Genomic DNA, 26,139 nt, shown 5'->3' with positions numbered 1-26,139 from the left:
CTGGTTAGTACAGAAGCTCAGTACAGTTTGTAGTTCACACAAATTTGCCAGTGTGAACATACTGCAAATGAGTTTCTCATCAGTATTGATTTTCCATTGTGTGTAGCACAGAAGTAAATTACATGATGTGATTGACGAAGTAATTTGCCACACTCAAATCAAAGTGTAGTACAGGTGTGCTTCCCTTCTCCTTTTTGCACAGAGCAATTTTATGGAGGTTTCATTGTGGTTAAACTTGCTGTATAATGCTTAATCATCTTTGCTGATAATCAAAGTCATTTTTATGTTAGGTGTAGTTATTGTCTTAGCAGCTAAGACAAGCATAAATACATGGTTAGAAACAGTAATGCTGATTTACAGCCTGATAAAATTGCCTGGTTTATATACTTGTCATGCTTATTCCAGCTTAATTTCTCATATCCCTGGGAGACTTTTTAAGAGGGTTATAGCCATTTAAAAATAGTTTTAAGGAGTCATAAAAAACATGTCTATTGTTAGAAACAGCTCCTAATGTGCGATTAAGGTAAACAAATATTCTCCAGCCTTATAGTTTGTAGAGACTCTCATTTTGCAGTCTGGCTTTCCTAGAGGCCAATTAACAGCTAAGTCAAATAGGCCAAGCTGTTTAGCTCTCTGCTAGACCAGCTTGAGTAACTGCAGAGCTGGCTGCCATGCAGAGATTCATCCTCTTGGCACAGGGGTGTTACAGCCCTGGATTACTAAAGAGGAAGAATGTGTCAAACTTGCACCCAACTCATCTCAGTTTCACTGTGTTCAAATATTTGAACGTGCCTGGAGACAAAGGCATTGGAAATAGATATGTAAGGTGGTCACTCACAGATGTGGTTGCTACTGCTTTTGTTTTCTGGAATGTCAGATAGCATTTTAAAGTGGATAGATTAATTATTTTGTATGTAATCATAATTTTTTTGTCAATGTTGCGATTAGATTGATTAGACACAAGGAGAGTTTGGAATGATCTTAATGTCCACTCTGGAAGAGATTGCTACTTTCTTAAGGAAAATGTGTGCTTGCTTGCTTAGGGTTTTTTATTTTGGTTTTGGAGGGTCATAGAAATCTCTAAAATAATTTCACTTTGAACTGAAGAAATGGATCATATTCCAGAGAGGCTTTTTCTCACTGTACAGGAATAATTAAAAAATTTATTCCGTGGATTGTAAATTATTAATCACAGAAGTTAGAGCTGGAAATGCCTATTAGATGATCTAGTGTATTTCCCTGCTGGTGGGGGATTTAGTCCTCTGGCAGTGTCTGTATCAGATATTACACTTTAAGCTGATCACAGAACACATTTAATTTCTTTTTTCTTTTATTCCTCCCCCCCTCCCCATTACTTTGATCATAAGTGTACAATGGAAAAAATATAGACATGTCCATAATGCAGTTCACATCCATTATCATTAATAAATGTCCAGGATATCAGGAGGAACCTACTACTCTACTCCATAAGGCAAAGTTTAAATTTTTTTTTTTTTTAAAAAAGCAGTGTTAGACTTGCTTTACTGGCAAAAAGCACTGCAGGTCTTTGCAGGGGATCTCTTGCCACATGTGATACACTTGAAGGTCTATAAAGTTAGAGCCTTCTTGGGCAAATAGTGAATTCCAGAGGCATGGAGGGATTTGCTGTGGGTTGGAACATAAATAGTGAGGCAATTAGGAACTCAAATTGAATATTAAAGATTGATATACATAATGGGAGCACTGCATGCATTACTGCCTTGTCTTTCACATTGAATTAACATTGGTAACAACTAAATTTGGTGAAGCTCAGAGTCTGTCAACAAATGTTGAGCAATGATGTCTTTAATATTCCCAGGCATGTGGCTGAAAACCTTTTGAAGGCTGAGGGGTGGAAGGCGGCTTCCTGTTTGTAAGTCAATTCTTTGCAAATTTTGTTTCCTGCAGTGCTCTCTTGGAAAAATTGGAGTTCCTTTATTAGCATATATTTTAGCATGGCTAATTTCCCCTGTGTTCCATGCTAGTGATAAGTGACTCCATCTCTTCTCTATAACAAATAACTAAACCAAAGGAAAAATACTCTCTAAAGCAAAAAAGGCCCTGGGGTAAATATCACATTTAGGGGGATGTTGTTTGGGTTTTACTTTTTTTATTTTTTTTTCTCTTCTATTTTTTGGTATGAGTGCTTTGTAACAGACAGCACAGGGAAACATGTGAAAAGGGGCAGCATGGCTGGATGAGTGACCCAGAGCAGCAGGTACTTCAGATTTGCCAGCTACCTATGTGTTGTATTTAAGAGATCTTCACTTTTCAGAATTGCCATGGAGTATTTAAATCCTGTGATACATTTAGTGGGACAATACAGTTTGTTTTCCTGTCCTTCCATTTGCCTTTTACTGCTAAAAAAGTGTGTTTTCTGTGCCCTGGGAACAGAGGCAAGTTCTTTGAGTGCACACCTTGGGGGCAGTTTTCAAAGATGGGCATTCTAGGCAGTGATGTGCTCAAGGTCTGTATCCACACACAGGTGTTTAGACAGTGCCTGCTTTGCAGAGCTGAATCTGAGTTTCAGGTGTTGGATTAGTGCTTCTGTTTAGGCTTAGCTGTTTTTTCGGGCAAGCTGGGGTGGGATGGTGTTCTGGTTTTTTAAAAAGAGCCTTCTCAGATAACGTTCCTTCCTGGTGCAGTCCAACTTTTCATTAAAGGTGGGTGCACACCTCTTAGCTTGGAGAGCAGTTAATGTGCATAGAATATTTTTAAGCAGTTCCTATAATCCCAGTGCAATGCATGCATTGCAAGCCTGCAAAATGCACATCTCTGTGCCACCAGGAGAAAGAAGTGTGCAGTGTAAGTACAAGTGCATGCAAGATGCATGGCATCCATTTTTAACAAATCACCAGAAATACACACATGTTCTTGCATTTTAGGAGCTTCCCAGATTCTTCTTTGGTACAGTAACCTCCCCTAGATATAAAACTGTGTTGCAAAGGAAGGAAACCCACTTTGTTTTCTTTTGAATCTGAAATAATCTCACAAATATATGGTGCTGGAGAATAAGCTTTTTGTGTGAGAACAACAGGTCTGAGATGGAAGAAAAAGCATGCAGCTTGACAGGATCTCTTGTCAAAATCCTGCTTTTCTATTCTGTTTGTGAAAAAAGCTAACTTGCTACCAAAATATTCAGTGTAAAACCTGTAAGGGATTTTTACTTGTACTGTGTAGCTCGCAAGGATCAAGAATTGTGTGATCATTTGTTTAATCAAATTGTTGTGAAGACCGTAATTGAAAAAGATGTGTTTTCTGCTTAACTCATTTTAGGTAATGCTGCCATTTTGATAATAATCATGTGACAGTGTTTAGGAAATAAATAAATAAATAAACAAAAATAAAGACAAACCCGCCTTCATTTTAATTTGAATTTTAGCAACTAACATCTGTATGTGACCACCCTATATTTATACAGGAGGTAAAGAATACTGTAGGGGCCATCCATCAGTTTCATGATTTTACAAGAAAACAAACCCTTTCCTCTCCCACCACCCCAAGAGGATACAAATTAGTGAACCAAGAAATGATGCTATCATGGCAGGCAGGCAGGCAGGCTCCTCATTTGGTATGCTGAAGGCATCCATCTCACTCTGCTCCCACCCTCCCTCCCCTCCCCCTCCTGCATACTGTTTGTGCTCTTGATAACATGATGAGAATGATGACTGGCCCTTGTGCTGCAAACTTCTCCTCCTTCCCCCTGGACTGACTGTCTCAATCCTGCTTCCAGGTCCACGCCAAATTCCGGTATCCTTTCTACTATGAGATGTGCTGGTATGTCCTGGAGAGATACGTGTCCTGTGTGACCCAGCGCTGCCACCTCAGCAAAGAGTACCAGAAAGAATCAATGTTAATTGGTGAGTGAATCCTCTGAGTGCAGATTCAGAACTGATGCTACCACCTTAGGCTTCCTGCTGCTTTGGTTGCTGCAAAGCAGGGTAGGGATTGAACTGGAGAACTACAGAAATTATATTTCTTTTAGGGTGGGGGAAGGTTTTGACTCCTTCCACCAAGTACCAACCCACTTGAAATGATATTTATTGAGCATTCCCTTAGCAAGGGGAGGCCAGAAGAATAAGTTTTGGATGTGTTTGTTCCTTGGTTTCAGTAATGTTTGTGTTGAAGGGATCTGCCAAACAGCTGAGGATTTACTGCTGTGTTTGGCACTGTACCTTAGTAGCCAGAAATGTGTGTTGCAAATGTGCTCTGGTGGGATGGATATTTAGTCCTTTTATAGAGTGGCTCTTCTACAGAATGTGTTCTGGTCACTAAACCTGGCTTCTTTTTCTTCTCTTCCCTTTAATCCCTGCTTCAGTTCTCTCTGGTGACTGACTTCTAGCTCTGCAGAATAACAAAACCAAAGAACACCTACACAAATCCACATGATCTATAACCTAAGTGCAGGGAGGTCAAAGAAACCTTTACAACAATAGCTGAAAATGGACCATAGCAGAGATGGATAGATGTGCCTGGAGTGGGAAGGCATTACCTTGGCACTGATGTGAGCTTTTACATCAATGTCTGACAAGTCCAGTTGCCTTGTTGAACTGTTCTCTTTTTTCCTTCCTTTAAAGGAACAAGATGGTGGCCCGTGTTGCCTTCCTGCTTTTAAGCACAGAGTGTCTGAAAGTGTCACAACCACCAGATAAATCTTAATGTGGGAAGTGTGGAGGGAAACTTAAGTATTTCTGTGCCTTCTGCTTCCTGAGGTGCCACTTAGAGTGAACCTGGCATGGTTGGAGCTGCCCTGGGTTCTGGACAGAGGGGGGAAGTTACCACCTGCTAACATATTTCTTAGTAGAAGGGATTTAGGAAGTTATGGGCAGATGTGGCTCTCCAGTGGGTTTTGCTGACCAAGAATAACCTGAGGGATTTACAGTCAGTGTATAGTCAGTGAAGACAGGCAAAGGAATTTTCTTGGAATCCTCAGGAATTTGGGTGCTTTAAGTTTCATGTCTCCTAGCTCTGTGAGACCCTGATCAGAGGGGTTGGTTAAACACAAACTCCAAGTGGGAAAAATTTTCTTTTTTATAACATCATGCCTGAAGAAAGGATGAATTAGCCCCTTGGACCAGCTCTTCAAAAAGCAGTGGCAAAACTGATAACTGCATTCTTTGGAAAATAGGGAACAACCTCCTGTTGTCTAAAGCAGTGGTGTGGAAAGAGGCTCATGCTGCAGGCTGGCTGGGGGTGCCAGGTCACTGAGGTGTAATTCCAGAACAAATTAGATGTGGGGAGTGAGTGGTTCAGGATATTGAGATGGGACCTTTCCCAGCTAAATCACCAGTGTGGGTTCTGGGCCCATCTCAGTAATTACTGATAATGCCAAGTTGAGGCTGGTGCTTAGAGTGTCTGGCTGGGTAGATCTTGAGCTGTTGTTACTGTCTTGAGTGTATCACTACTTCCAGCTTACCAAAGTGGTATCTTCTGGCAGCATGTAGTTCATCCACCTGCCTCCTATCTCTTGACTTCAGAGTGTTAGCATGCTGATAAAATCTCTGACACTGACATCCAGGGCTTTTCTCTCCAGAGGAGACAGATGTATACTTTTTTTGGTCAGAAACTTGCTTTTTATATTTTGGCAGAATCTTAACCTTAAAATAATTATTTGTCTGGGGTTTGGGGTTCAAAAGCCCAGATCTACAATATCTGCTGGGTCTTTTGCTTTGGCATTTGTCAGATTCCAAGGAGGAAAGGTACATTATTAACCTTCACAAAGCTGCACTACTTTGTTCTGCATGAGTAATACTGTTTCAAATACTTGCTTCTCTTTGCTTTTAACTTGTCTCAGTGTCCAGCCTCTTGACTCCAGTAAATCTCTGTGAATTGTAATCCTTGAATTACACTTGTTTATTCTGTGGTGTCTATATCTTAATACCATTCACCTGCTGTGCTATAGGAGATCCAAATTAGGTCAGTGTTCCAAGCCCCCACCACCTTGTTTTTAAGCTTTTCTTTGGAACAGCTAGGTCCTTAAATTGTCTCTTCCTTAGAGACTTCTTGATCTGTTAGCAGTTTCTTGATTTCCCATGACTGAGTATCCCTTGACGAAGAATTACTCATTATTCTCCTCAGAGAGTGGTGAAACAAAGTACTTAAGTACTGAGCAAACCCCTCAGTAGATTTAATTGTCTCCTGTCCTTGGCTTAAGAAAAAATTCTTCAGATCCCTGTATTTATTTTCAGAAATTTCTCTTGAATGATGTTTCTCCTATTAAAAAAAAAAAAATCTCCTTGGCATAATTTGTTCTAAATCTCTACTACCTGCCTTTCCTTTTGAGTGCTAGAACTTGCTATTTTTCACCCTTGTGTCTTTCATGCTTTCTGAAATCATGGTCTTTACTGGATCAGTTGAGGGGACACCCACCAGAGAGTGCAGGATGCTGCCCCAGGTCTTTGGGATTCCTGAGGTGGTAGTGGTCAGATTGGCAGAGATCCTGTTCTTCTGGGGGTGAAAAAAAAGCAAAGGTTAGTGGGGTGATAGAGAACATAAAACTTGGCTCATCAGCAATTGTGTTTTAAGGATACCTTTAGAGTTTTCACTACTTAGTATTTCTTTGCTTTGACATGAATGTTGCTACACTCTGAGTGACTCTTCCAAGGCACTGCCTACTCATGAAAATGTATTTCTGGGGTCCTGTTGGGATACCCCTGTCCTGATACTTGTATGCTGAGTGTAGCAACTTGTTCCTTGTAATTCTGTTTACTAAATGTCTTGACTCACACAGGACAAAAAACCCCACTAAAATACCTCGGTGTAGGCAAGGCAAAAACCTGAAGACTTCCCACTCCCTAAATAAAAATGTCTGTGCTTCTAAATGAGCTGGAAGCTGATGGCTGTGGCTTCCTTTCCCATTCTTCAGGCCCAGAATGAGTTTTCAGGCAGTTACCTCCTAGTTAGTGTGTGATGCTGTTCTTTTTCAGATCTCTTCTGCAGAAGGGCAAACACTCAGGGGAATGAGGACATGACAGCAATCACAGGCTGCTCTAAAAGCATGCAAGCTTGCTTTCTCTCTTTTTTTTTCTTTTCCTTGTCCCTCTCAACTGTGACATCTGTCCTGCCAGCTGAAATCAGAGAAGGATCCTATTTAGGTTTCCTGCTAGATTTCAACCTGCCCTGTTTGGGGATGGCTGTGGCTTCATTATTTTTACACTTACCATGAATGAGTCTGTACTGGATGTTTTCAACCACAATTGACCTTGAGTGAGATATGGATCTTGAGAGGGAGCTGACAAAGAGTAATTGGGAGAAGATACAGGGCTATCAGAAATGTGCTTTCTCTGTAGCCTGCAGCTTTTAAGATTCCTGTTGCTAAAATTTTAACAGGATGGCTTTAACTGTATGTTAAGCCTGATGGATGAAGAAAATATGCCCTCTGGCATGGTGAAGGAGCTATGTCTTTTTCTTTTTTTTTCCCTCTCTCTTCTCAGGGGATAAAATAGATTTACTTATGATAGACAGGAACTAGACTATATGGAGTGATTTGTGTGGTGTGCTCCATGCAGTGATACATTTCCAGTGTGCTCAGGTTTTTTTTTTTCTCTGCTAATGAAAATGTCATTGCTGTCTTCAGCAGACCAAGAGCAACTGCTGCTCCCAAGTCACAGCATCAGGGCTTTGGCAAAGTAGATCCTACACACTGGACTATCTAAAGCATTTAGAAAGATTTCATAATTATACCTCACCCTTCTCCCTATCTTTTAAAGTTCTGTAGTACAGCAAGTTTCTTTTCAGCAAGCAAAGAAACTGTGTATAATTATCCTTCTTGTACAAGTGGATAACTGTACTGTGGGGAAAGTTAAGTGATTTGCCTGGAACCACAGGGAAGTGAACTGCTGTAGGAAAAAAGGTATCTCTGGCTCTCAGTCCTGTGGTCAGGCCTGTGCTGCTTCTCCTCTTCACTGAGTTATATCACTGGCTGGGTTGTATAACCTGGTTTTATTTGCTTTGGGGTGCAGAGGGGTTAAGATCTTTTTTTGCACTTAGTCATATCAGAGCCCTGACTGGAGAGAACCACACTGCAACTGGAGTTCTGACCCAGGACTGGCTCATGCATTGACTCAGAAGAAGAAACTACAGGGCACTTAGCAGGAGGTATTTTCCCTGGAGAGGTTTTATAAACCAAAAATCTCCCAAGTCAGTGGAACCCTGCTTAAAATGCATTTCTTAAAGTAAATGCAGACTTTGCTTGTGCAGGGCCTCAGCTTGCAGCATAGTCACTCTCAGTCAGACATTGTTTTCCTGTATATATACATGAAAAAGTATAATACAAGTAAAAATTTTGGCATGTTGTATTACAACAAAATACTTGAAAACACGAAACTGAACCTTCCTCACCTTTGAGCTGCCCTTCCATTATTGATTCCCTTGGCTTTTTTTTTTTTTTTTTTTTTTTTTTTAATTAGCAGCAAGTAGCAGTTAGTGTCCTTTGAAAGCAGTCTACTCTTAATCTGATGGTGCAGCAGCACTCTAATCCCTTAGTGCTCCAGAACAGACTGATACACTTCAGGTTATTAGCAAGCCCTGACCCAAAGGTACAGTTAGGCAGAGCATCAGGGAACTGGCAGAGAACAGCCCATATAATTTATTTGTGTAGATTTATACCAGTTTCTATTAATACCACTGTACTGGTAGCACAGAGATGGGTATCTGCTTTCACCTGCTGTTTTCTCACTGGCATCTTCTCCCATCTGGACTGGGCTTTTGTGCTCCAGTCAACTGTAGAACAGCTCCCTAAGGCTTAGGGAAGGGGCTCCAGATGTGGATCCAAAAGCCTGGATTCTGGTTCCTGGTTTTGCCCTAGATTTGGCACGTGACAATGAGCAAACCAGGCTTTCCCCCCAGCATCTGCTTCCTCTGCTGTAAAATGGGAGAATGACATAAGCTGATTACAGAGCCCTTTGAGGTGGGTAAGTGTGCTGGCTACTGTGGACAAAGGAAAAAAACCCAGTGTTAAGTAAAAGTTGGATAACCTAATGATTTTTAAATGGTCTGGTTAAGATGTTTTCTAATCCTGTGTATTTTTCTAAGAGAAACATGGGGGTGGATTGGCACAGGCCAGGAAGGAGGAGCTGCTTTGGAGTGGTGTTTGCCACCACCTCAGCACACAGAATAAGCTTTGCTCTGCTTGTTCATGGGGGAGCTTTTTTGGAGAGTTATAGGGAGGAAGTTACCTTACACTGTGGATGGAGCTGGATTTGGTGGGGACATTTTCTGTGACCACCATCTTTTCACAGGCATTTCAAGGTAAATGTGCCTTTCAGAAGTAACTTCATAGCCATTTTGGTTCAGAGAAAAAAAATGCAAACATGACTGAAGGAGTGGGCTGGACAGAGATGCTTGGTTTTGGCAGACACTGCAGCAGCAGCACACTTGCCCTGGGAAGCTGGAAGTGGCCAACTTGTATCTTTGGGGCAGAAACACACTGAGGTGCACCTGGCCTCAGAACTTTTATTTAAAAGTGCAGAGCTAAGCAGCTGTGCTGGCTGCCCTCAGCCAGCTGCTCTGCCATTACCTGTTGAGTCTGTTACCCAGCTGACAAGTCAGAAATATTTTGTGGGACAATAGCATAGAGGATGCAAGAGGCAAGGAGCTTCCCTGTAATAAGGATGAATTTGCTTGCTTGAAGCTGGGCTGCAGCATTTACTTCAAATTTCCCTGTTAAACAACTGGCTGCTGAGATTTTTCTTTAATGTCCATTTAATCCTTCCTTAAGCATGATTCATGTTATCCTAATCCAAAGCTACTGCATTGCAAAGCATGAAAGCTGTGAAAGGAACTTTTCATTAATTGTTCACTCACTTTTTCTGTCTGACTTCTGTTTCCTTGGCAGAGTGGTTTTGTTTGCAGCTTGATCTCATACCCATTTCAGTCACTATTAAAATTCACATTGACTTAACTGGGTGTTGCCAGTGTTAACTGTATTTTCCACAGAAATTCCTGCTGTTGCCAGCCTGCATCTGATGTTGTTCACTTAGTAAAGGAAATTTTGTCCAATAAACAACTTTTGGCCACTGGTCTCCTACCTTGCTTTTACAGATTGCACAGAATTGGGTAACAGTTGGGATTTTTAGGGGAAAACCGAGTATAAAATAAAGATTTAATAATTCTTTTGCCTTGAAGTTTTCCTGAGAAGTACTTACACTGTGTCAGGAATGACATTGAAAAATAGAATCATGTAATTCTGTGACAGCCCTTGCATTTCTTGGTGTGTTTAGGCTCCTTGTCATTAAAATAAGCACAATTGTAATCCTCTCTCTCAGAAGAGCAACGAGTGTTTGTGTGGTAACAAGTGGTGATTCTTGTTTTCCCAACAGTTGCTTACAAAGAGGAAGAATATTGAGGAGTTGATTTTGTGCTGTGTGGAGTTCCTGAAAGGATGATGATGTACAGCCTTTTAACGTGCTTTCTGCCATCATTTCCCCCCTCCTTTTTCTCTGCTAACTCTTAAAACTGTAAGGCTGCTGAATCTGGTCTCTTTCGGATTTGTGGGAGAATTAATTGTGTGTGACTTAAGAGCTCTGCCTACTCTTAATTGAAGGCATAGAGGACTGAAGCTTTGAAGAAAGCATAATTTCCCCTAAATGTTTCCCAGTCATTTGAATTGAGTAGATGTTAATGAAAACCAGCATTAAAACAAACAAAAACACACACACACACAATTTAAAAATAAGCAGAATAGAGCCCATTGCTGTCACATACTTACTAGGTATTATCCAGTGCCCCTTCAAAATAGGCAGTACCTTGCCCCAGGGGTAGAGAAGTCTTTAAGCTACACATTATATCAGGTAAAAAAATCAGCAATTTTTTTCTGTTTAACTTTCAGATGCAAAAAGAAAACGCAGCACAGACAGCTACTCATCAGATTCGTGGTTAGACATGGATGAAGAATCTTGTGATGCCCATATCCAGGAGGAGAAGGATGACAGCTTGGATAAGAACTCCAAATCCTTGGTGGATGGCTCCTCCTCACCCAACAGCACACACTCAGAAGGGAAGGAGGGTGTGGGAAGAAAACAAAAAGCCACAGTAATGAGATACCTAAAAAGAACTTTGTCTAATGAGTCAGATGACAGTGTAAAATCAACGACCCCCACGGACTATCCCAAAACACCAACGGGGTCTCCAGCTACAGAAGTGTCAACCAAATGGACTCACCTCACAGAATTTGAACTGAAAGGTTTAAAAGCCCTGGTGGAAAAGCTTGAATCTCTCCCAGAGAACAAGAAGTGTGTTCCGGAAGGCATCGAAGATCCTCAGGCTCTCCTGGAGGACATGAAGGTTGGTGTGATAGCTTGCTAATCCACACAAACTGTGTTCTGTGGGCATAGAAGATGGCAGGAGATCAGAAAGCAAAGTTCTGTAGCAGAGGGATGGCAGCTTCTGTGTAGGGACCAGCTCAGACCAGTCTGCCACACCACAGAGAGGAAAATTATGCCTTTACACAAAAGCCATCTCTGCTCTGGGGAGCTGGCTGCTCACAGTCTGATTTAACTGATGCAGTCCTTTCTCTGTGTGGCAGCAGTGGCCAAAAGTTTAGATCCTCTGGTATTTCAGCACTTGTTATGTCCCATGTGTAAATATTACACCTCAAGAAGTCTGTTTATATGAATAGTCTTAATCTGCCCTTTGTGCTCTAGAGTGTATCTGATTACCTGACTCCTACAAAATGTAGATGTTGAATTGTAGTTCAGAAGATACATTGTTAATGCTTTCAGTTCTTTTTTTTTTTCTTTCACCTTTTAAATTTTATTTCCCTCCATTGCCCTCTATAGGTTGTTAATTATTCTCCACTGATACCATACATTATTTTTGGAGAGGGTGTAAGGAGTGAATGCTCACTAGTTACAGAACTTCTCTTTAGATTTTTTTAATACACTGGAAGTGGGACCCCATCTCAGTTCCTCCTTGGTCCTAGTCCCAGCCCTGCCTCTGATCCATGACTACTTAGTAACCTTTTTTGTGTCTTGTTTTCACATTGTATAAAACGGGCACATAAATGTTTTTGGGTTTGTTTTATTTTATTTAATAAACCTGAGAGCAGCATAGCCTCTTGTAATTTTGCTGGGACTTGTCCAATAAGGCTGAGGCTCTCAGTCCCTTCACAGGTCCAGTACCATGGCAGTTTGGTCCAGTTTGAAACAGTGAGTGTTGATTCATGGTCCTGTGCTGGTTCTGTGCACATGATAGTTTTTCAGCTGTGTGTGTTCCACACACAAGAGCTGTGTAAGCCACAGTTCAAGAGGAAAACTACATGTTTATAGGGTAAGAGGAGCCTGTACCTTTTTACTGCAAGCAGTGTAACAGCTGCTTAGAAAAGGTTTCCAAGCCAGTTAAAGAAGGCTGAACATATGCAGTGTACAGTGGAACCATATTCCACAATCCTGGAGCCTGGAAGTGAGACACACAGTGCTCATTTTGGTAAATCTCAAGAGACAATCAACCACTTTCATATAAAAAGTTTGGGAATGCACTGGCTTGCTATGCACTCCTTCATCTTCTAATCAGAAATCAAAATGAAGCTGCAAGACCAGGGGTTGAGTTTATGGTGAAGGAGTAGGAATGGTAACATTGGATGCACAGGCTTAGTTTCTTAAGTTTCACTTAAAAATAAAGTCCCCCTTCTTGAAATCCCAGGCAGGGGTGCAACACAGAATCAGTGGTGCAGATGTTCAGAATATGATGATGCACACTCCAGTGCACTGGGAGACATCTTACCAGAACATGGCAAGATGCCATATGTGCATGTGGTTTAAAGCTCCATGTAGGAGTATGTATTTTCTTACTCCTCTCCAGAGCAGTGGATTCACCAGCCACAGAGATGGAGAACTGCAAATGGACATTTAAGAGAAAGGCCAAAGCCATGCCCTTTTTGGTGCTATTTTGCTGTAAGTGGTATTAAGTGGGCATCTCCCAGTTTTTGTGCATCTTGCAGTCTTGGTGTTCCATCTCCTTTGGTAACTCTCTGGTTCTAAGCTTTTCTTCTTGCCAACACACCCTGGAACCATCAGGATATGGCCCAACATCTGGATATTTATGGTTCCCTGCTGGTTAAAGAGCCCATGACCACATCTAAACACCATGCATGGTGCAGAATTGTTTACTCTGGAATCACCTCTGTATGTCTGGCAAGCCTGAGACTGATTAGTCAGAGCAAAACCTTTTTAAAATGATGTTAACTTGAATTTTCTTGAACAGTGTCTAAAGAACTGAACATAGTGACCAAGGAAGAAACACAGTCCATTTTTCCTGAATGGTCTTTATGTCCTGGACCACTAAATCATAATACCTCTTACTCTGCTACCAGTATTCCAGCTTGTACAGAAAATTATACAGGGATTTTGCTGATAGCCATAGCAGTACAGCAAGCAGAAGCCTGGCACCTTTACCTTGCCCTGATGAGTATCCTGAGGACTAGGGATCTGTGTGGCTGAATGGAGGCAGAAATCCTACAGGAGGAGCTGTGCAGACCCTACATGCTGTGACTGAATTCCATTATATTCACAGGGCTTATTTCATGGGCAAGTTGACTTTTGGGCATGTGGTGTATTAATAATATATCCTATAAAAAGTAGCCTTTTAGTGCACCCGTTTGAGAGTTTATTTTAACAAATGGGTAGCAAGAACACACTGACAGAAAGTCTGAAAGCTCTTGCTCTGCCTGGAAAGTCTTAAACAAGTTTCTTCCTGAAGAAAATAAATCCGTGTTTATTTTAGCAGTTTTATTTCTTCATGAAATACATTCAAGCACCTTTCTGTGTGACATTCAAGTCTGTGCTTTGGTCAGGTAATTAATGTCTTGAGAAACCAGGATATGAGTAGTTAAAGTGGAGAAAGGAAACCATTTTTCCTCAGCAATGGGAAGTTTCACAGAACAAATCAGGGTAACTTGCAGAAAATCCATGCTTTCCCATCTGAGCAAGAATACAGTAAAGGATGGGTGACTGGATTACTGCTCTTAGTGGTAAATACAACCACAGCTATACACAGCTATTTAATGTCAAGTAGGTGATACTCTTTGAAGTAAAGTAATTTATTTTCCTTATGAGAAGGGAGACTGAAAACTAAACTAAGGCTGTGTAAATTCCTCACACGTCATCTCAGCTCCTAACTAACTGCCACTGTCTGGTGGGGACACAGCAATCCAGAAGTGCCAAGCTAATGCCTCTGCAGATTGAGAACCCATTTATCACTGTGATCGATGGAGCACAGCAGCAGAGGGAAGGCTGATTTACAGAGCAGAACACTGCCTCACGTGGGGAGTGGGGCAGTTCTTCCCTCTCCTCAGACAAGGAATTAAATTCTTGTTGGCTGCAGCTCTGCTGGATGGGCTCTCTATGGCCCATGACCCCTGTTCACCACCAAAGGAGCTTCTCAAGCAGTGATTCCTGACTGCAGCCTTCCCTCTGGAGCAGATGGCATCTGCACAACCAGCTGAGGAGATGGAGCTCTCTCTGTATCCAAATGGCTGTGGCTGAGCTCTGTCAGCTCTGTGTGCAGCAAATGTGAGGGGAGTTTGTTGTGTGGGTAACCATACTCCCCCTAAGAGTGCTCAGCTGACCCACGTTGCAGCAGGACAGAAGGTTTGGCATTGTAGCTGCTGGCAGGGTGGGCATCCAGAAGACACAGCAGCTGCTGGCCCCAGATCCTTGCTGTTGGTGTTGCTGTTGGAGGCACAGGCAGCATGCAGTCATACCTTGTTTTCCATCTCTGCATGCCCTGAAATGAAATATGAAACAGTGCAACAACTCCTGCTCCCAATTTAAAAAAATAAGTAGCTGTTAGGAAAGTACCTACACTGAGGAGGAAGAGAAGGAGGGGAAAAAAAAAAACCAACAACCACTGAGAAGCATTTTTACTTAGATGATGGCCTTGGGGATTGGAAGAGTTTCATTGTGTGGCTTCTTCACTTTGTATTCAGCTACCAGATAGAATGTTGGGCTGGTAAAGAGACAATTGGGATGAACTTAGATGTGAAGAAGAGAATAGAGAGGTAACCATCCTGCTCCTTGATGTAGTTTGCATCCCACATCACAGGACAGATCAAGTTGAGCAGACCTTTGATTGTGATTGTCTGCAGCCCACATGAAGCACTCTGCCAGTGATACTTGTGTGTGTGTGTGCAGCCTCTGACTGCAGCACACAACATTTCTGTTGTCTCACCAGCAGGATGGTGATGCCATGGGGAATAGGATTGGGAGATCTGCCTCAGAGTAATGCCACAGACCTTCCCCACTTCAAAGCAAAAATGCTGCCTGTCCTCAGAAGAGACTGTGGAAGAAGTCCATTAGGGCAGAAGAAACTCAGTTTGAAGAAAAGAGTTTGTCCAATATCCACAACTCTTTGGCAGCAGCAGAAGATTCTTGTGCAAGACAGATGATATCTACTGAAATATGTTCTTTCTTTTTCTTGCCAAGAAATCTTACCCCTTCCCATTTTGATGACAGGAAAAAACCCTCCCTGCACTGAATGCATTTCAGGGGAGTCATTCCTTGCTGTGCTTTTGAAATGAATGGCTAAGCTGAATTCTTACATGCTTAATCAGTTTCTTTCCTTCATACCTGCTGTTGTCACCACAGCCTTCAAGTGTAATGAATCAGGCAGCCTTGTGCTGGATGAGCATCATGGTGTTTGTCTAAGTGGAGCCCCATGGCTTTTCTTTATCTTTTTTGTATTTATTTATTTCTTTAAGCAGGTGAACAGAAGCTGCCTCCTCCAGCCTGTTGTGTGCTGACACTTGACACTGCAGTCAGTGTGGATGTGGCTTGGTTGTGGTTCTGCTGTGCAGATATCTATTGTTCTTAGCTGGCTGAGATGATAAACTGCCATCATTTTACATTTCTTCTTGGGTAATATTTTCACATGATACATATGATAACAACAAACCTTCATTATCCTGCCAAGTTCTTGGAATATTCTCTGCTTTCTATTGAACTCGGAGTCTCTGACAGCCCTTAGTGGAAATGTTAAGGTTTTCTGTCTTACAAGCTTTCAAATCTTAACAGCAGCAAAATAAAAAGGGATTCATTTGTCCTTTGTTTATGTGGCTCTCAAGCTGTTGCCTCGCTCTGGAAAAAATTGACTTTTCTAGGAGAACACAAAAGAACTCTCAGTTTTTAGGACTAACTTTCAGAATGTGGTCACAGTTTGGTCAATGTATTGATCACTCACTTAAAATAAAAAGGACATGAAAAAGGAGGTGCTTGCCTCATCTCAGCCAGGAGGTAACTTGCCAATGATGAGTCTGTGTGTAAGCACTGTCAGCTCTTGCACTGGAAGAATATTCAGCTAAAGGTCCAGTTCAGGCTCCACATCTCAGACAGGCTGGGCCAAGCTGGGTTTTACTCCTAACCAGCCAGGCTGTGTCTGTGCAAGCTCCTGAGAGCAGCCACAACAGTGCCAGGCTGACAAAACTGGGCTTGTGCTGGTATCTACTGGTATATTCTGCTCATTGGTGCTGCTTTTGGACCCAGCAGTATCAAGAACAGCCTTGCTGGTGTGACTGTAGTCACTTCAATCTCTCATTTGAAGCACAGGCTGGGGAATTGATCTGAATCCAGGAGGTTGCCTGAGCTCCAGAGAGAGAAACCCAGCCCCAGGGACACTTGTCTGAACCCTAGATAGATGCCTCCTCAGGCTCCTGGGGCCTGGAGGATGCCAGCATACTCCTGGCTTTAGCTGGATGATTACAGATAAATTACAAGTGCACTTCTCACTGTATTTTAAGCTTTTTTTTTTTTTTTTGTATAGTGTGTGAAATTTCTAATTATTACATTTGTAATTATTATACACTGGGGACTGAGACAGCTTGGTGCCCAGGGTTGTCTAATTAAATTTTTTACAAGAAGTTGATATACTTGGAAGCAGCAGCATTGAGCTTCATAGTCTGGGGTTACCTCCTAAATTCTATTACAATAGAATTTACAACCTTGTTTGTTTTATTGGAGCATTCCTCCCTCCCCAACCTCTTACTGCTTATTTGGGCTCCAGTTTTCAGAAGCACAGCAGAATCTTCCTTCTGACTTGTTTTTTTGTTTGCACCTGCTGTCTTTTCCAGCTACCTGAACTCCCCATGAAGAGCTTTGTGTCTAGGTTAGTAAGTATGTAGTCAAGGGAAGCAAATGTGGACTTTTCCCAGCTGCACAGTTGGGGATGCTTAGGAAGAGTTCTTCCCCACCTCTGTGTGGGGTTCCATGGTCATGGGAATGATTCAGAGCAGCAGGAGCTGTGTGAGCCAGTGCAACCCACTCCTGAAATTTCTAGGACAGTGCATCGAAGCAAAAGGATTTGGTGGGGGTGGAAGGGAGAGGGGAAACCAATCTTTTTCTTTAATACTGTGCTGTCTAGAGTCAGGTCCTTTCATGATGAGTTCTCAGGAACCTGAATGCTTTACCCAATCACACGAAGTGAACTAAATCACAACAGCCCTGGCCTGCCCAGCAGTGTGGGAGGAAGGCTGGTGGAGATGATGGTGCTCTTCAATTGTCATGTGCAGAAAGATAAAAGGTTACAGTGCACTGTTGTGTATCTTGACTTTCCTGAATGGTCAGGCACCAAACCACACACCTAATGCCCTGTGACTACAGAAATAATGGTGACAGAGATGCTTTCAGGTTATTTTCAGATTTGATTCAGAGAGAAGGTGTTGGTTGTGGTGACTGGAGTTAGTGAGCTGGAGTCTGAAGGGAGAGGTGGTACTGGTATTAGACAGATAGCAGTGGAAAAACTCCAGTCTTTTGGACACAGCAATTTTAAAGAAGTCTCTAATGCTTGAGGTGATTCATGGCTGATTTTGGTGTTTGTTTTGCAAGAAATTTCACATCTTGGATCTTAATGACAGGTGGGAGACTTTCAGTGTGAACTGGGAGTTTGGAAGCCAGAGGAACTTGCAGAGATGTAATAAGTCATCAGAGTATTGTCTTCTGTAAGTCTTCACTCTTCAGTTAGACAAATATTTCTGTGGTTAATAAAAGCTTTTTCATTTGCAACAGAACATACTGAAGGAACATGCTGATGATGACCAAAATCTTGCCATCTCGGGTGTCCCTGTGGTCAGCTGGCCCAAGAAGACCACAAAGGTAATGAGACACACTTACTAATTATTGTTGTGTTAGGTCTCCATCCTTATTTAGCTATAATCTGACAACAGGATGTACATGATAGTTTGGCAGCTGCTACCAGTCTTAGCATAAATGTTATTTTTAATGGTTTTATGATTAGGTGTTGAAGTAAACATAGAAGTGCCTCAGCAGGGAGAAGTTAAGTTTCCATTTTAAAAGGATTTGTACATATATGTGCAAAACTTTGATATATCTTGATCCTTTACTAGTCATGGTTTAATCTAAAAATGTTGGTGCAACATTATGTGTAAAATTAAACTGTAAATCCTACAAACCAGTCACTTGGTAAGTGATCTAATCGGGATGAGAGGGTGTTTTTTCTCTTATGCTGTGATACCTCCTGAATTCTCTGTACAAGTGTGCCACTGTAACTCTGGGGAGTTGTTTTCTGTCCCTGTATCTTCATTTTTTTGGCCCTATATAAGGGAGTAATTCTCTTCACTTCGCAGAACTTGCTTCACCAATGCTTATAAAGGATTTGAAATTATTAACTAAAGAATAATGTCAAAAGGCTGGATGTTATTTATAAAAGTGGTGTGTTTACCACACTCCAGATATTCAGCATGCTGTAAAAACAGCTTTGCTTATTTAGAAGATGTCTCATTGCTTCTATTTTTACTTTCATTTTTTCACTGAATTAGTTCTGTAATCCAGAATTCCTTGAGAAATGCTGAAAGGGTCAGTCAGATTAAATCAGATTTCTCTCTGAAAATCTGTTGCTGCTGTTATCATTGTAAATCACTTTCAAATAATTAAGTGATTGAATTATTTTCCCTGTTCTCATTTTTTCTGCTGGTGCACTTGCCATGGCTTTGCATATAATCACTTGTAGCCACAAGATTTTGCTGGTTTTAGGAGACCAAACTGCCAGAGGAGAGTGGGGCAGGATAAGCATATCATGTTCCTTTTTGGCTTCTTTTTGGGTTTTAGCACATTTCAGATAAACTGTAGCTTGTTAAATACATATTTCCCTTTTAGATTGTAACAATTCCATAGGAGCATGCTTTGTGTTTAAAATCTTTATTTGTTTAAAAACAGCAGTGGAAAACCTTGAGGAGTAGATGCTGGATTCTCCACTCCATTGCTTTCATTCTGCTGTTCATTCATCAGCCAGGTGTACTCTAGGCATTGAATAAAGCAAAATCTCTGTGACTAGAGGGAAACTGGTGTGTGAAAAGTATGAAAAAATCCCTTAGAAGCAACCGGCTCCTGTGCTGTATCTTCTGAGCTTGTGGTAGAAGTGAGGATCTTAATGTTTTGAGGCTTTATAAGCTTTGGCATTTGCTAATGTTCTTGTTGACTTTATTTTAGAATCCTTGATAAATGGTTCATTTCTGATATTTTATTTTTGTGCATTGCCAACAAAACTGGAAAAGATTTGTATTTTTTGTGCCTTAATCTTATCCCTCTTAGCAAAATCTATTTTACCAGCTGCATGGGTTTTTAAACTTTCTGGTGCTTATTTCCCTTTAGCCTTTTTAAAAGCAAAAACTTTTAGAAGGCATCATTCACAGGGCTTCTAAGGTAGAATAACAAACAATAAACACATCAGCTAATAACAAACATGAGGAAAACTTTCACAGAAAGGCCTTAAGTTAGAGGGCTTTTATTATTTTTGTGTATTTCCAACTGAAGAAATCCTTTCACCATTCTCCTTATATAAACTTTGCTTAATCTGTGCCCAGTTTGCATTATGTTTTAGTTAAAAGGTACACAGCCAGATATGGCTGAATGTTTCCCAGTGGAAATTTGTTGTTGTGCTTCTACCTGGCAAATGTCCCTGTCAGCTCTTTCCCTTGCCTGGGAACAAGCTGGGAAAGACACATCTTAGAGCTGAGCCTTCAAGTCCCAGATTAAAATACGTTGGAAATAAAATATAGTGGAGATTTGTATAAAGGCACTGTTAGTAGTTAAGCTTAGTTGTTTCTCCTTTGTTCCCTGTGAGTCCTGCTAGTCAAAAAGGAGATTTTGCAGAGAAGAAAACCCTGAGGGAGGAGGAAACTCCCTTTAAAATTGTATTGCAGCTGGTGGAGCAATTCTTCACGGCCAGAAGAGTCCATCAGTGTTGAGCACAAGGCAGGGGACTAAAACCTACTGGTAGCTTTGCTGTCTGTACTATTGCTCTTGCAGTATACAGGAGAGATGCCAAATACTTAATAAGTGCCTTTCCTGAGATACTGATGTTTGAAGAGTGGGAGATATGATCCAAAAAAATACCAGCTACCAAGGGGCTGGTTAGAAGGCATCGTGGCTGGTGTTCCAGCTTCCAGGGAGAGGAGGACTGTCTGATTCCAAGTCTGCACAGAAAAAGAAGGGAGCTGAAATCCAGAAAGAAAAGGCAATAAATGGAAAATGTGGCTTTTGCTTTCTCCCAAAAGAAGGCTCCAGAAAAAATTTAGAAAGACAAGTGCAGCAGATGGAGAAGGAAGAATAAAGCCAGAATTAAATGCCAAACCATTTCAAAGAAAATGGAAATTACTGTAAAGAAAGGAGGGGAAGAGACTAGAAACAGCAAGAGTGCAGGATGAAGAGAGAGGCAAGCATGGAGAAGGGATGGAGTGGAAAAAGCAGAGAGCAGAGGGAGAGAACTCTTAGTAAAGTGAATGATCCCTGGAGTAGGAACAGAGAAATAACTTAAAATATGTGAGTAGCCCAAGCTGTGGAGGGGCGGACTGAGTTATGTTGGCTTGTTTTTGAAGGAGAATGCCTTTATTAAGCTGAATGACTTTTTAAATCATTCAGCAAATAATATTTCCCTTTAAAATTGAGTCACAGTTTCTTTTATGTGTTGCTAGTGTGACGTGCCAACAGCATGCACAGCTCTGTGCTGCCAAACAGTTGCTCGAAGAGTGAAATTCTTGGTTTTAGGGAAGAAACATGTTCACCCACCTTAAATCACAATTCCCAGGGGATAAGGTGTAATGGGCAAGACATTTAACCAGGTATGTGGAAGACCCATCCATATGTTGTGGCCCCGTTGTGCTGCATTGCTCCTGTCTACCTTTTCAAAAGGCATTTGGGGCTGTCAGTTACACTGCAGTTTGCTGTCAAAAAAAATTACTCACTGAGAAAAGAAACAGCAGTAATCATCAAAAAAGCGTTTTTGTGAGGAGATGAAATGAAGGGGTGACATTTGATGATCTTGTGGTTAGTGTACAAAATGGGAGGCAAAGGTCTGCATTCTCTTCCCAGCTCTGCTGCAGCCTCCTTGTGTTGCATGAGGTGAATGGCACATTCCTGCTCCTTGAGCTTTTCTGGATGGAGATGGTGCTTCTGTGACCTGGGAGGTGAAATTAATTAATTAAATTAATTAATGTTTGTACAGATCTGTGTTGTCTTCAGCAGGAAGCTTCATAGTAAAATGTATGAACCATCATTATTTATGGTAAGGGAGAAGTGGTTTGTGTTTCCTAGGCACCTCTTATAGATCATATTTACAGATTTTTATTGAGATTTTCTGAATCTTTCGTACTTTTTCTTATTTATTGATAATTACTTAGCACAGTAACTACACTCCAGCAGGCACTTTTGGGGAAAAAAAAAAAGTTTTTATGCTTTTTCAGAGGAAGCAAGCAGAGTAAAACAGTCCATTTGCAAAAAAGAAGTCTCTTACCAAAATGTTTGACTTTACCAAGGATCCTGGGGTCTGCACAATGATCCTAATTTAGGCCTCTTCAACAAATCATTAATGTGGGACTGAGTGGATGTTTGAAACCTGCTTGTCCAGGTGGCTGGCTGGCAGTGTCTGACCAGGCAGCACCTTTCTCCCAGCTGAGCAGGGATGCAGCTGTGATGTGAAGCCCATCCCTGATCTTTGCCAGGGGTCTGTACAACACTACATTGTCCTTTCTTGGTGCAGCACTGAGTGTTATCTCTGGTGTATGTTGCAGTGCTGGTCCTGCTCTCCAAAAGGAGGAACTCCATTGGCTGTGCTGCCTTAAAATTTTGGCTTTAATGACTAAAGAGGAGTGAGAAATAACCCTAACAAAGTAACTGCTCCCCTGTCCCTGAGACATGAACTTCTGGGTGGTGTGAGAAGGGAGCAGCAGGGCCTAAACCTGATTTTCCACTGGGGTGACACGTGGCTAACCAGAGGTGCAGAAAACTCACTGCCATCAAGCCAAGTCTTGAAGCCCTCTCTCAATAACTGCTTAGCCCTACAGTACCAGAGTTCCCATTCTATCTGCCCGGGGGTTAGGGGTAGCATTTTATTTAAGGAGCTCAAGAGTGTGGCCCAAGCAGGAATCATGCATTTTTCAAACCATTTCCTATTTCTGGAAGACAACTACAGTCAACTACAGTAGCATGTAATTACACTCTATGGCTGTGCCTTCTGTTTTTGTGATAAAGATCTTGAGTTGTCTGTGAAGAGCAGCTATAAAGAACTAAAATATGTTTGGACTCTCTTCTTCTGTGAAGAGTTAGAAAATGCAGAGTGTGAGCCAGATTCTCATCTCTCCTACCTGGCACAAACCTAAAGCCACTGCATTTGTAATGATAGCAAGTGTCCAAATATATATAGGGCTGGCTGTGAGCAGATGCAGCTGTAGTTTTCAGTCCATGGTTAAGAGTGCTGCAACACAGGGCTGTTTTTCTGATGCCCATTCATGTGCTTTTTCCATGTCATTTTTAATCTGTTGACTTAATACTTGAAAAGTATGATAAGGAAATGGCAATATCCTTGTTTAAAGGAGTACTGTTAATTAGAAAAGGCCATGAACTGAAGTGAACCCTATTCTTTTTACTAGAAATCTTTTTTGCAGAATTCTACAGCTACATCCATGTATCTTGAAAAGAAGAATTGACTCCTAGGAACTCATCTGTGAGAGATAGAGCAAAAGGCTGTTTAGTGTGGTTGAGGAAAGGCTGAGCTGGTCCTACCCATCAGCCCAGACACTCCTTGTAGCACCATCTCCTGTTTCTGATGGTGGCCAGTCCCAGCTATTAGGAATTTCAAGAACAAAACAGTGATATTTCCTTTGCTTATCTTCTCAGTTAAGCTAGAAGACTGTATCTTCATCCTTTATAGTGAGTGTCCCCTGCTAGGTTTTTTTCTCCTTGAATTTACTTAATAATTTGTGCAACCTGTAGATATTTTTGATCTCCATGGCATCCTGTGGCAGTGTCACATGCAGTTTCATCAAGCTCTGTGCAGATAAGGACTTCCTTTTGTTATTTCAGATCTGTCCCTTAGAATCACAGATACCCTTCATGCCCTCCATGTCATGCATTTTGAGAAATTTGAATGAAGGCTCCTGTTCACCTTCTCTGTGCTGTCAATTTCTTTGTGTCCCTGTTAGTGCTTCTCAGACATCTCTCTAGATTTTTTTTTCCTTGCTCCCAAGCTGAAAAACACCAAGATCAATCTTTACTTCACAGAAACCATGATCATCCTTCTCACTGCCCTCTGCTATACAGGTAGTTTTGAGGTGAGGTGAGGGTTGATATGGGGCTCCAAAACCACATGAAGTGTTCAAGATGTGATGTTTAAGAGCAGAGACCAGAAGAACATGTCTTGTTCAGCCTGGCACAACAAAGTTGAAGGGGGGAGAGGATTGTTGTGGAACTACTTCAGGCAGTGTAAACACCAGGGGAGGTGAAGAGTTATTTAAACTAATGGGCAATGTTGGCATGAGAACAAGTGAGTATAAACAGACCAGAAATAGATTTAGGCTGGAAATCAGATTTCTGAGCATTGTTTGTAGTCTGAACTAAACAGCACACAACTGTGACAGAGAGGGTGTTAGATTCTGAGAAATAACTTGAGTTTTCAATAATAAAAGGCTGTGGTATTAGGCACCCTGGCTAGAGGTTCTTGGGCACATCCCATGTGCCTGCTGCCATTTTTTCCCTTTTTTACCACATCTCAGTAAAACTTCTGGGATGGGAAGATTTACCAGGTTTTGATAACAGAGCTCCTGCATGTCTGACTGCAGTTTTATGAGCATCCATGCCATGTTATGCATTGGATCAAACCTAGTAAATAATAAGTAAATGGACTAAGAATCAGTTGGCACAATAGATTTGATTGCATGCAGAAATTAGGGAGTGCAAGTGTTTTGATGGACTTCAACATGAAACCAGTGTGATTTTTCAGAAGTGTTGAGCACTGTTCTACATCAAGTTTTCTTTAAATTCAGGGGGAGAGGTGCTAGGTGGACAAAGAACATTCCTGAAAACCTTTGAATAAATACTTCCAGTTTTTACTTGCTTGCTTACTAAGAATTCCTGCCATAGCTACTGCTGGGCCAGCTCCACCCACAGAAGCAAGAGCACTGAGGTGCTAGTTACAGCAATTAGTGATTTAACCAGAGTGGTGTCTGAAACAGATCTGAGCATGTATAAATGGCAAAACATCAAAACAGCATCAGTTGCAGGAGCCTGCCCGGGGGCTACCACCAGGAAAGCTACATTCCTCTTAGGAGCAGTGGGAAAACTCTGCCAAATTCCCTGAGACAGCCCACTGTCTCAGGAGAGCCACTCAGGGTACTTCCTGTGGGGATATGCACGGATTAGAAAGCAAATACTGACAATTAAAAACAAGCACTTTAGAATTAAAGTAAAAATTGAGTCCTCTTAGTGTAGGGGGAAAAAAAAAAAACTGGGAAGGGGGAGAAAAGACACAGAAAGACAGCAGAAAAATTCTGTGGTGTACGATGTATCTTTCTGATTGAGATTCAAAGAAGTTTTACATTAGTCATTCCAAGTGGCACAGGAGCAAAAAAATGAATTTAAACTGTCACATTTTGTCCTTGCCAGGCACCAGTTTAAAGGTGTTTGAAGTGATCTCACCCAGCACTGCCTGAACTCTGCTTGGTGTCAACAACAATTTGAAATGCCAGTAGTCTGCAAGGAGATTTGCATATACAAATATGTGGGTATTGTGAATTGTTTTGGTTGATAAAAAGTCCTGATTATGAAGTTCATAATCTACTGCAAATCAGGCATTTCTTGGTAGTTATCAGATGCTAATAATTAATTTCTCTTCCAGAAAATAACCTAAGTACAAAGGAAAAGGAGGATTAAAATCAATTTAAATTTGTTTTTCTTTTTACTGATTTAAATTGTGATTGGAATCAGTGATTTAAATAATTTTGAATAATTTCTCCTCTTTTACACCATAGGGTTAGGAGATACCATGTGGTAGGAGAGAACTGAAATTTATTCAGAAAGACACCCCAGTTCTGGCTCCTGACAAATTCATTAGGAAACAAAACCACATAGCTGAGGTTTGGGGGATTATTTGTTTTTTTTTTAGGGGACTTCCCACAGTAGCTCTCTGCATATGAAACAAAGCCCTTTCCTTGCCAACTACACTTGGGAGCAGAGAAAAACCTGATGCACCAGAACTGAAGACTTCTCCAGGTCCTGTGCAAAGCAGCTGAAGCTCCTGGGAGTTGCTGTCAAGTGTCTGCTTTCCTGGGGCAGCACCACCGAGGAAAGCAGCTCCTCACCTGACTTGTTTATTTTTCTGAGCACTGTTTCAGCCTCTTACAAACGTTGTCCTCCAGACAGATCCATTTCTTGGTAACTCCATGCAGGCCAGAGGAGTTTCAGGGGTTTTGTGTGTGTGTAGCACAGGTAACGTGCCTGGAGAGCTCCACTGCTTGTTGCCTCAGTATTTTTCTAAAAGCTTTGCCTGGTGACTTGACAGATTATTTCTTGCCTCAAGAGGCTGTACTTGAAATATTGTGTCCCTTTAGGGAGTAATTATAAATAGCAAGGACTTGAACGAGCACCTTCTTAATCTTCCATCTTTGGCTTAATATTTTCCCTTCTTATCAACTCTCAGCCACTCGCTTTGAAATCTGACCAATGGCTGTATGTGATTAATACATCAAACAGGTAAATTAGAGCCATTTTGACTCAGAGTAGAAATGTGAATGGATTGGAAACAGTGAACAGACATCTCCTTTCAAACTGTTGTGCTCCAAGTATCATAGGAGAAGATTTATGTATTCTTCCCCATGGTCATTCTTCTCCCATATGCATGAATATT

General features: G+C 41.4%; 1 protein-coding gene across 13 annotated transcripts in view; it reads left to right on the top strand.

Annotated features, from left to right (window-relative positions):
* The window catches only part of KDM2B (lysine demethylase 2B), a 112,500-nt gene that overhangs the window by 56,604 nt on the left and 29,757 nt on the right, over positions 1-26,139 (top strand). For all 13 annotated transcript variants that reach the window (XM_071763184.1, XM_071763187.1, XM_071763183.1 and 10 more), the window contains 3 exons: positions 3,752-3,878; positions 10,847-11,301; positions 18,012-18,098. In XM_071763184.1, coding sequence (XP_071619285.1) covers positions 3,752-3,878; positions 10,847-11,301; positions 18,012-18,098 — 669 coding nt within the window. The remainder of the gene's footprint in view (positions 1-3,751; positions 3,879-10,846; positions 11,302-18,011; positions 18,099-26,139) is intronic.

Source organism: Heliangelus exortis, chromosome 19, assembly GCF_036169615.1.
Source record: "Heliangelus exortis chromosome 19, bHelExo1.hap1, whole genome shotgun sequence".
Lineage (NCBI taxonomy): Eukaryota > Metazoa > Chordata > Aves > Apodiformes > Trochilidae > Heliangelus > Heliangelus exortis.
This window is presented reverse-complemented; position numbering and strand designations above follow the sequence as displayed.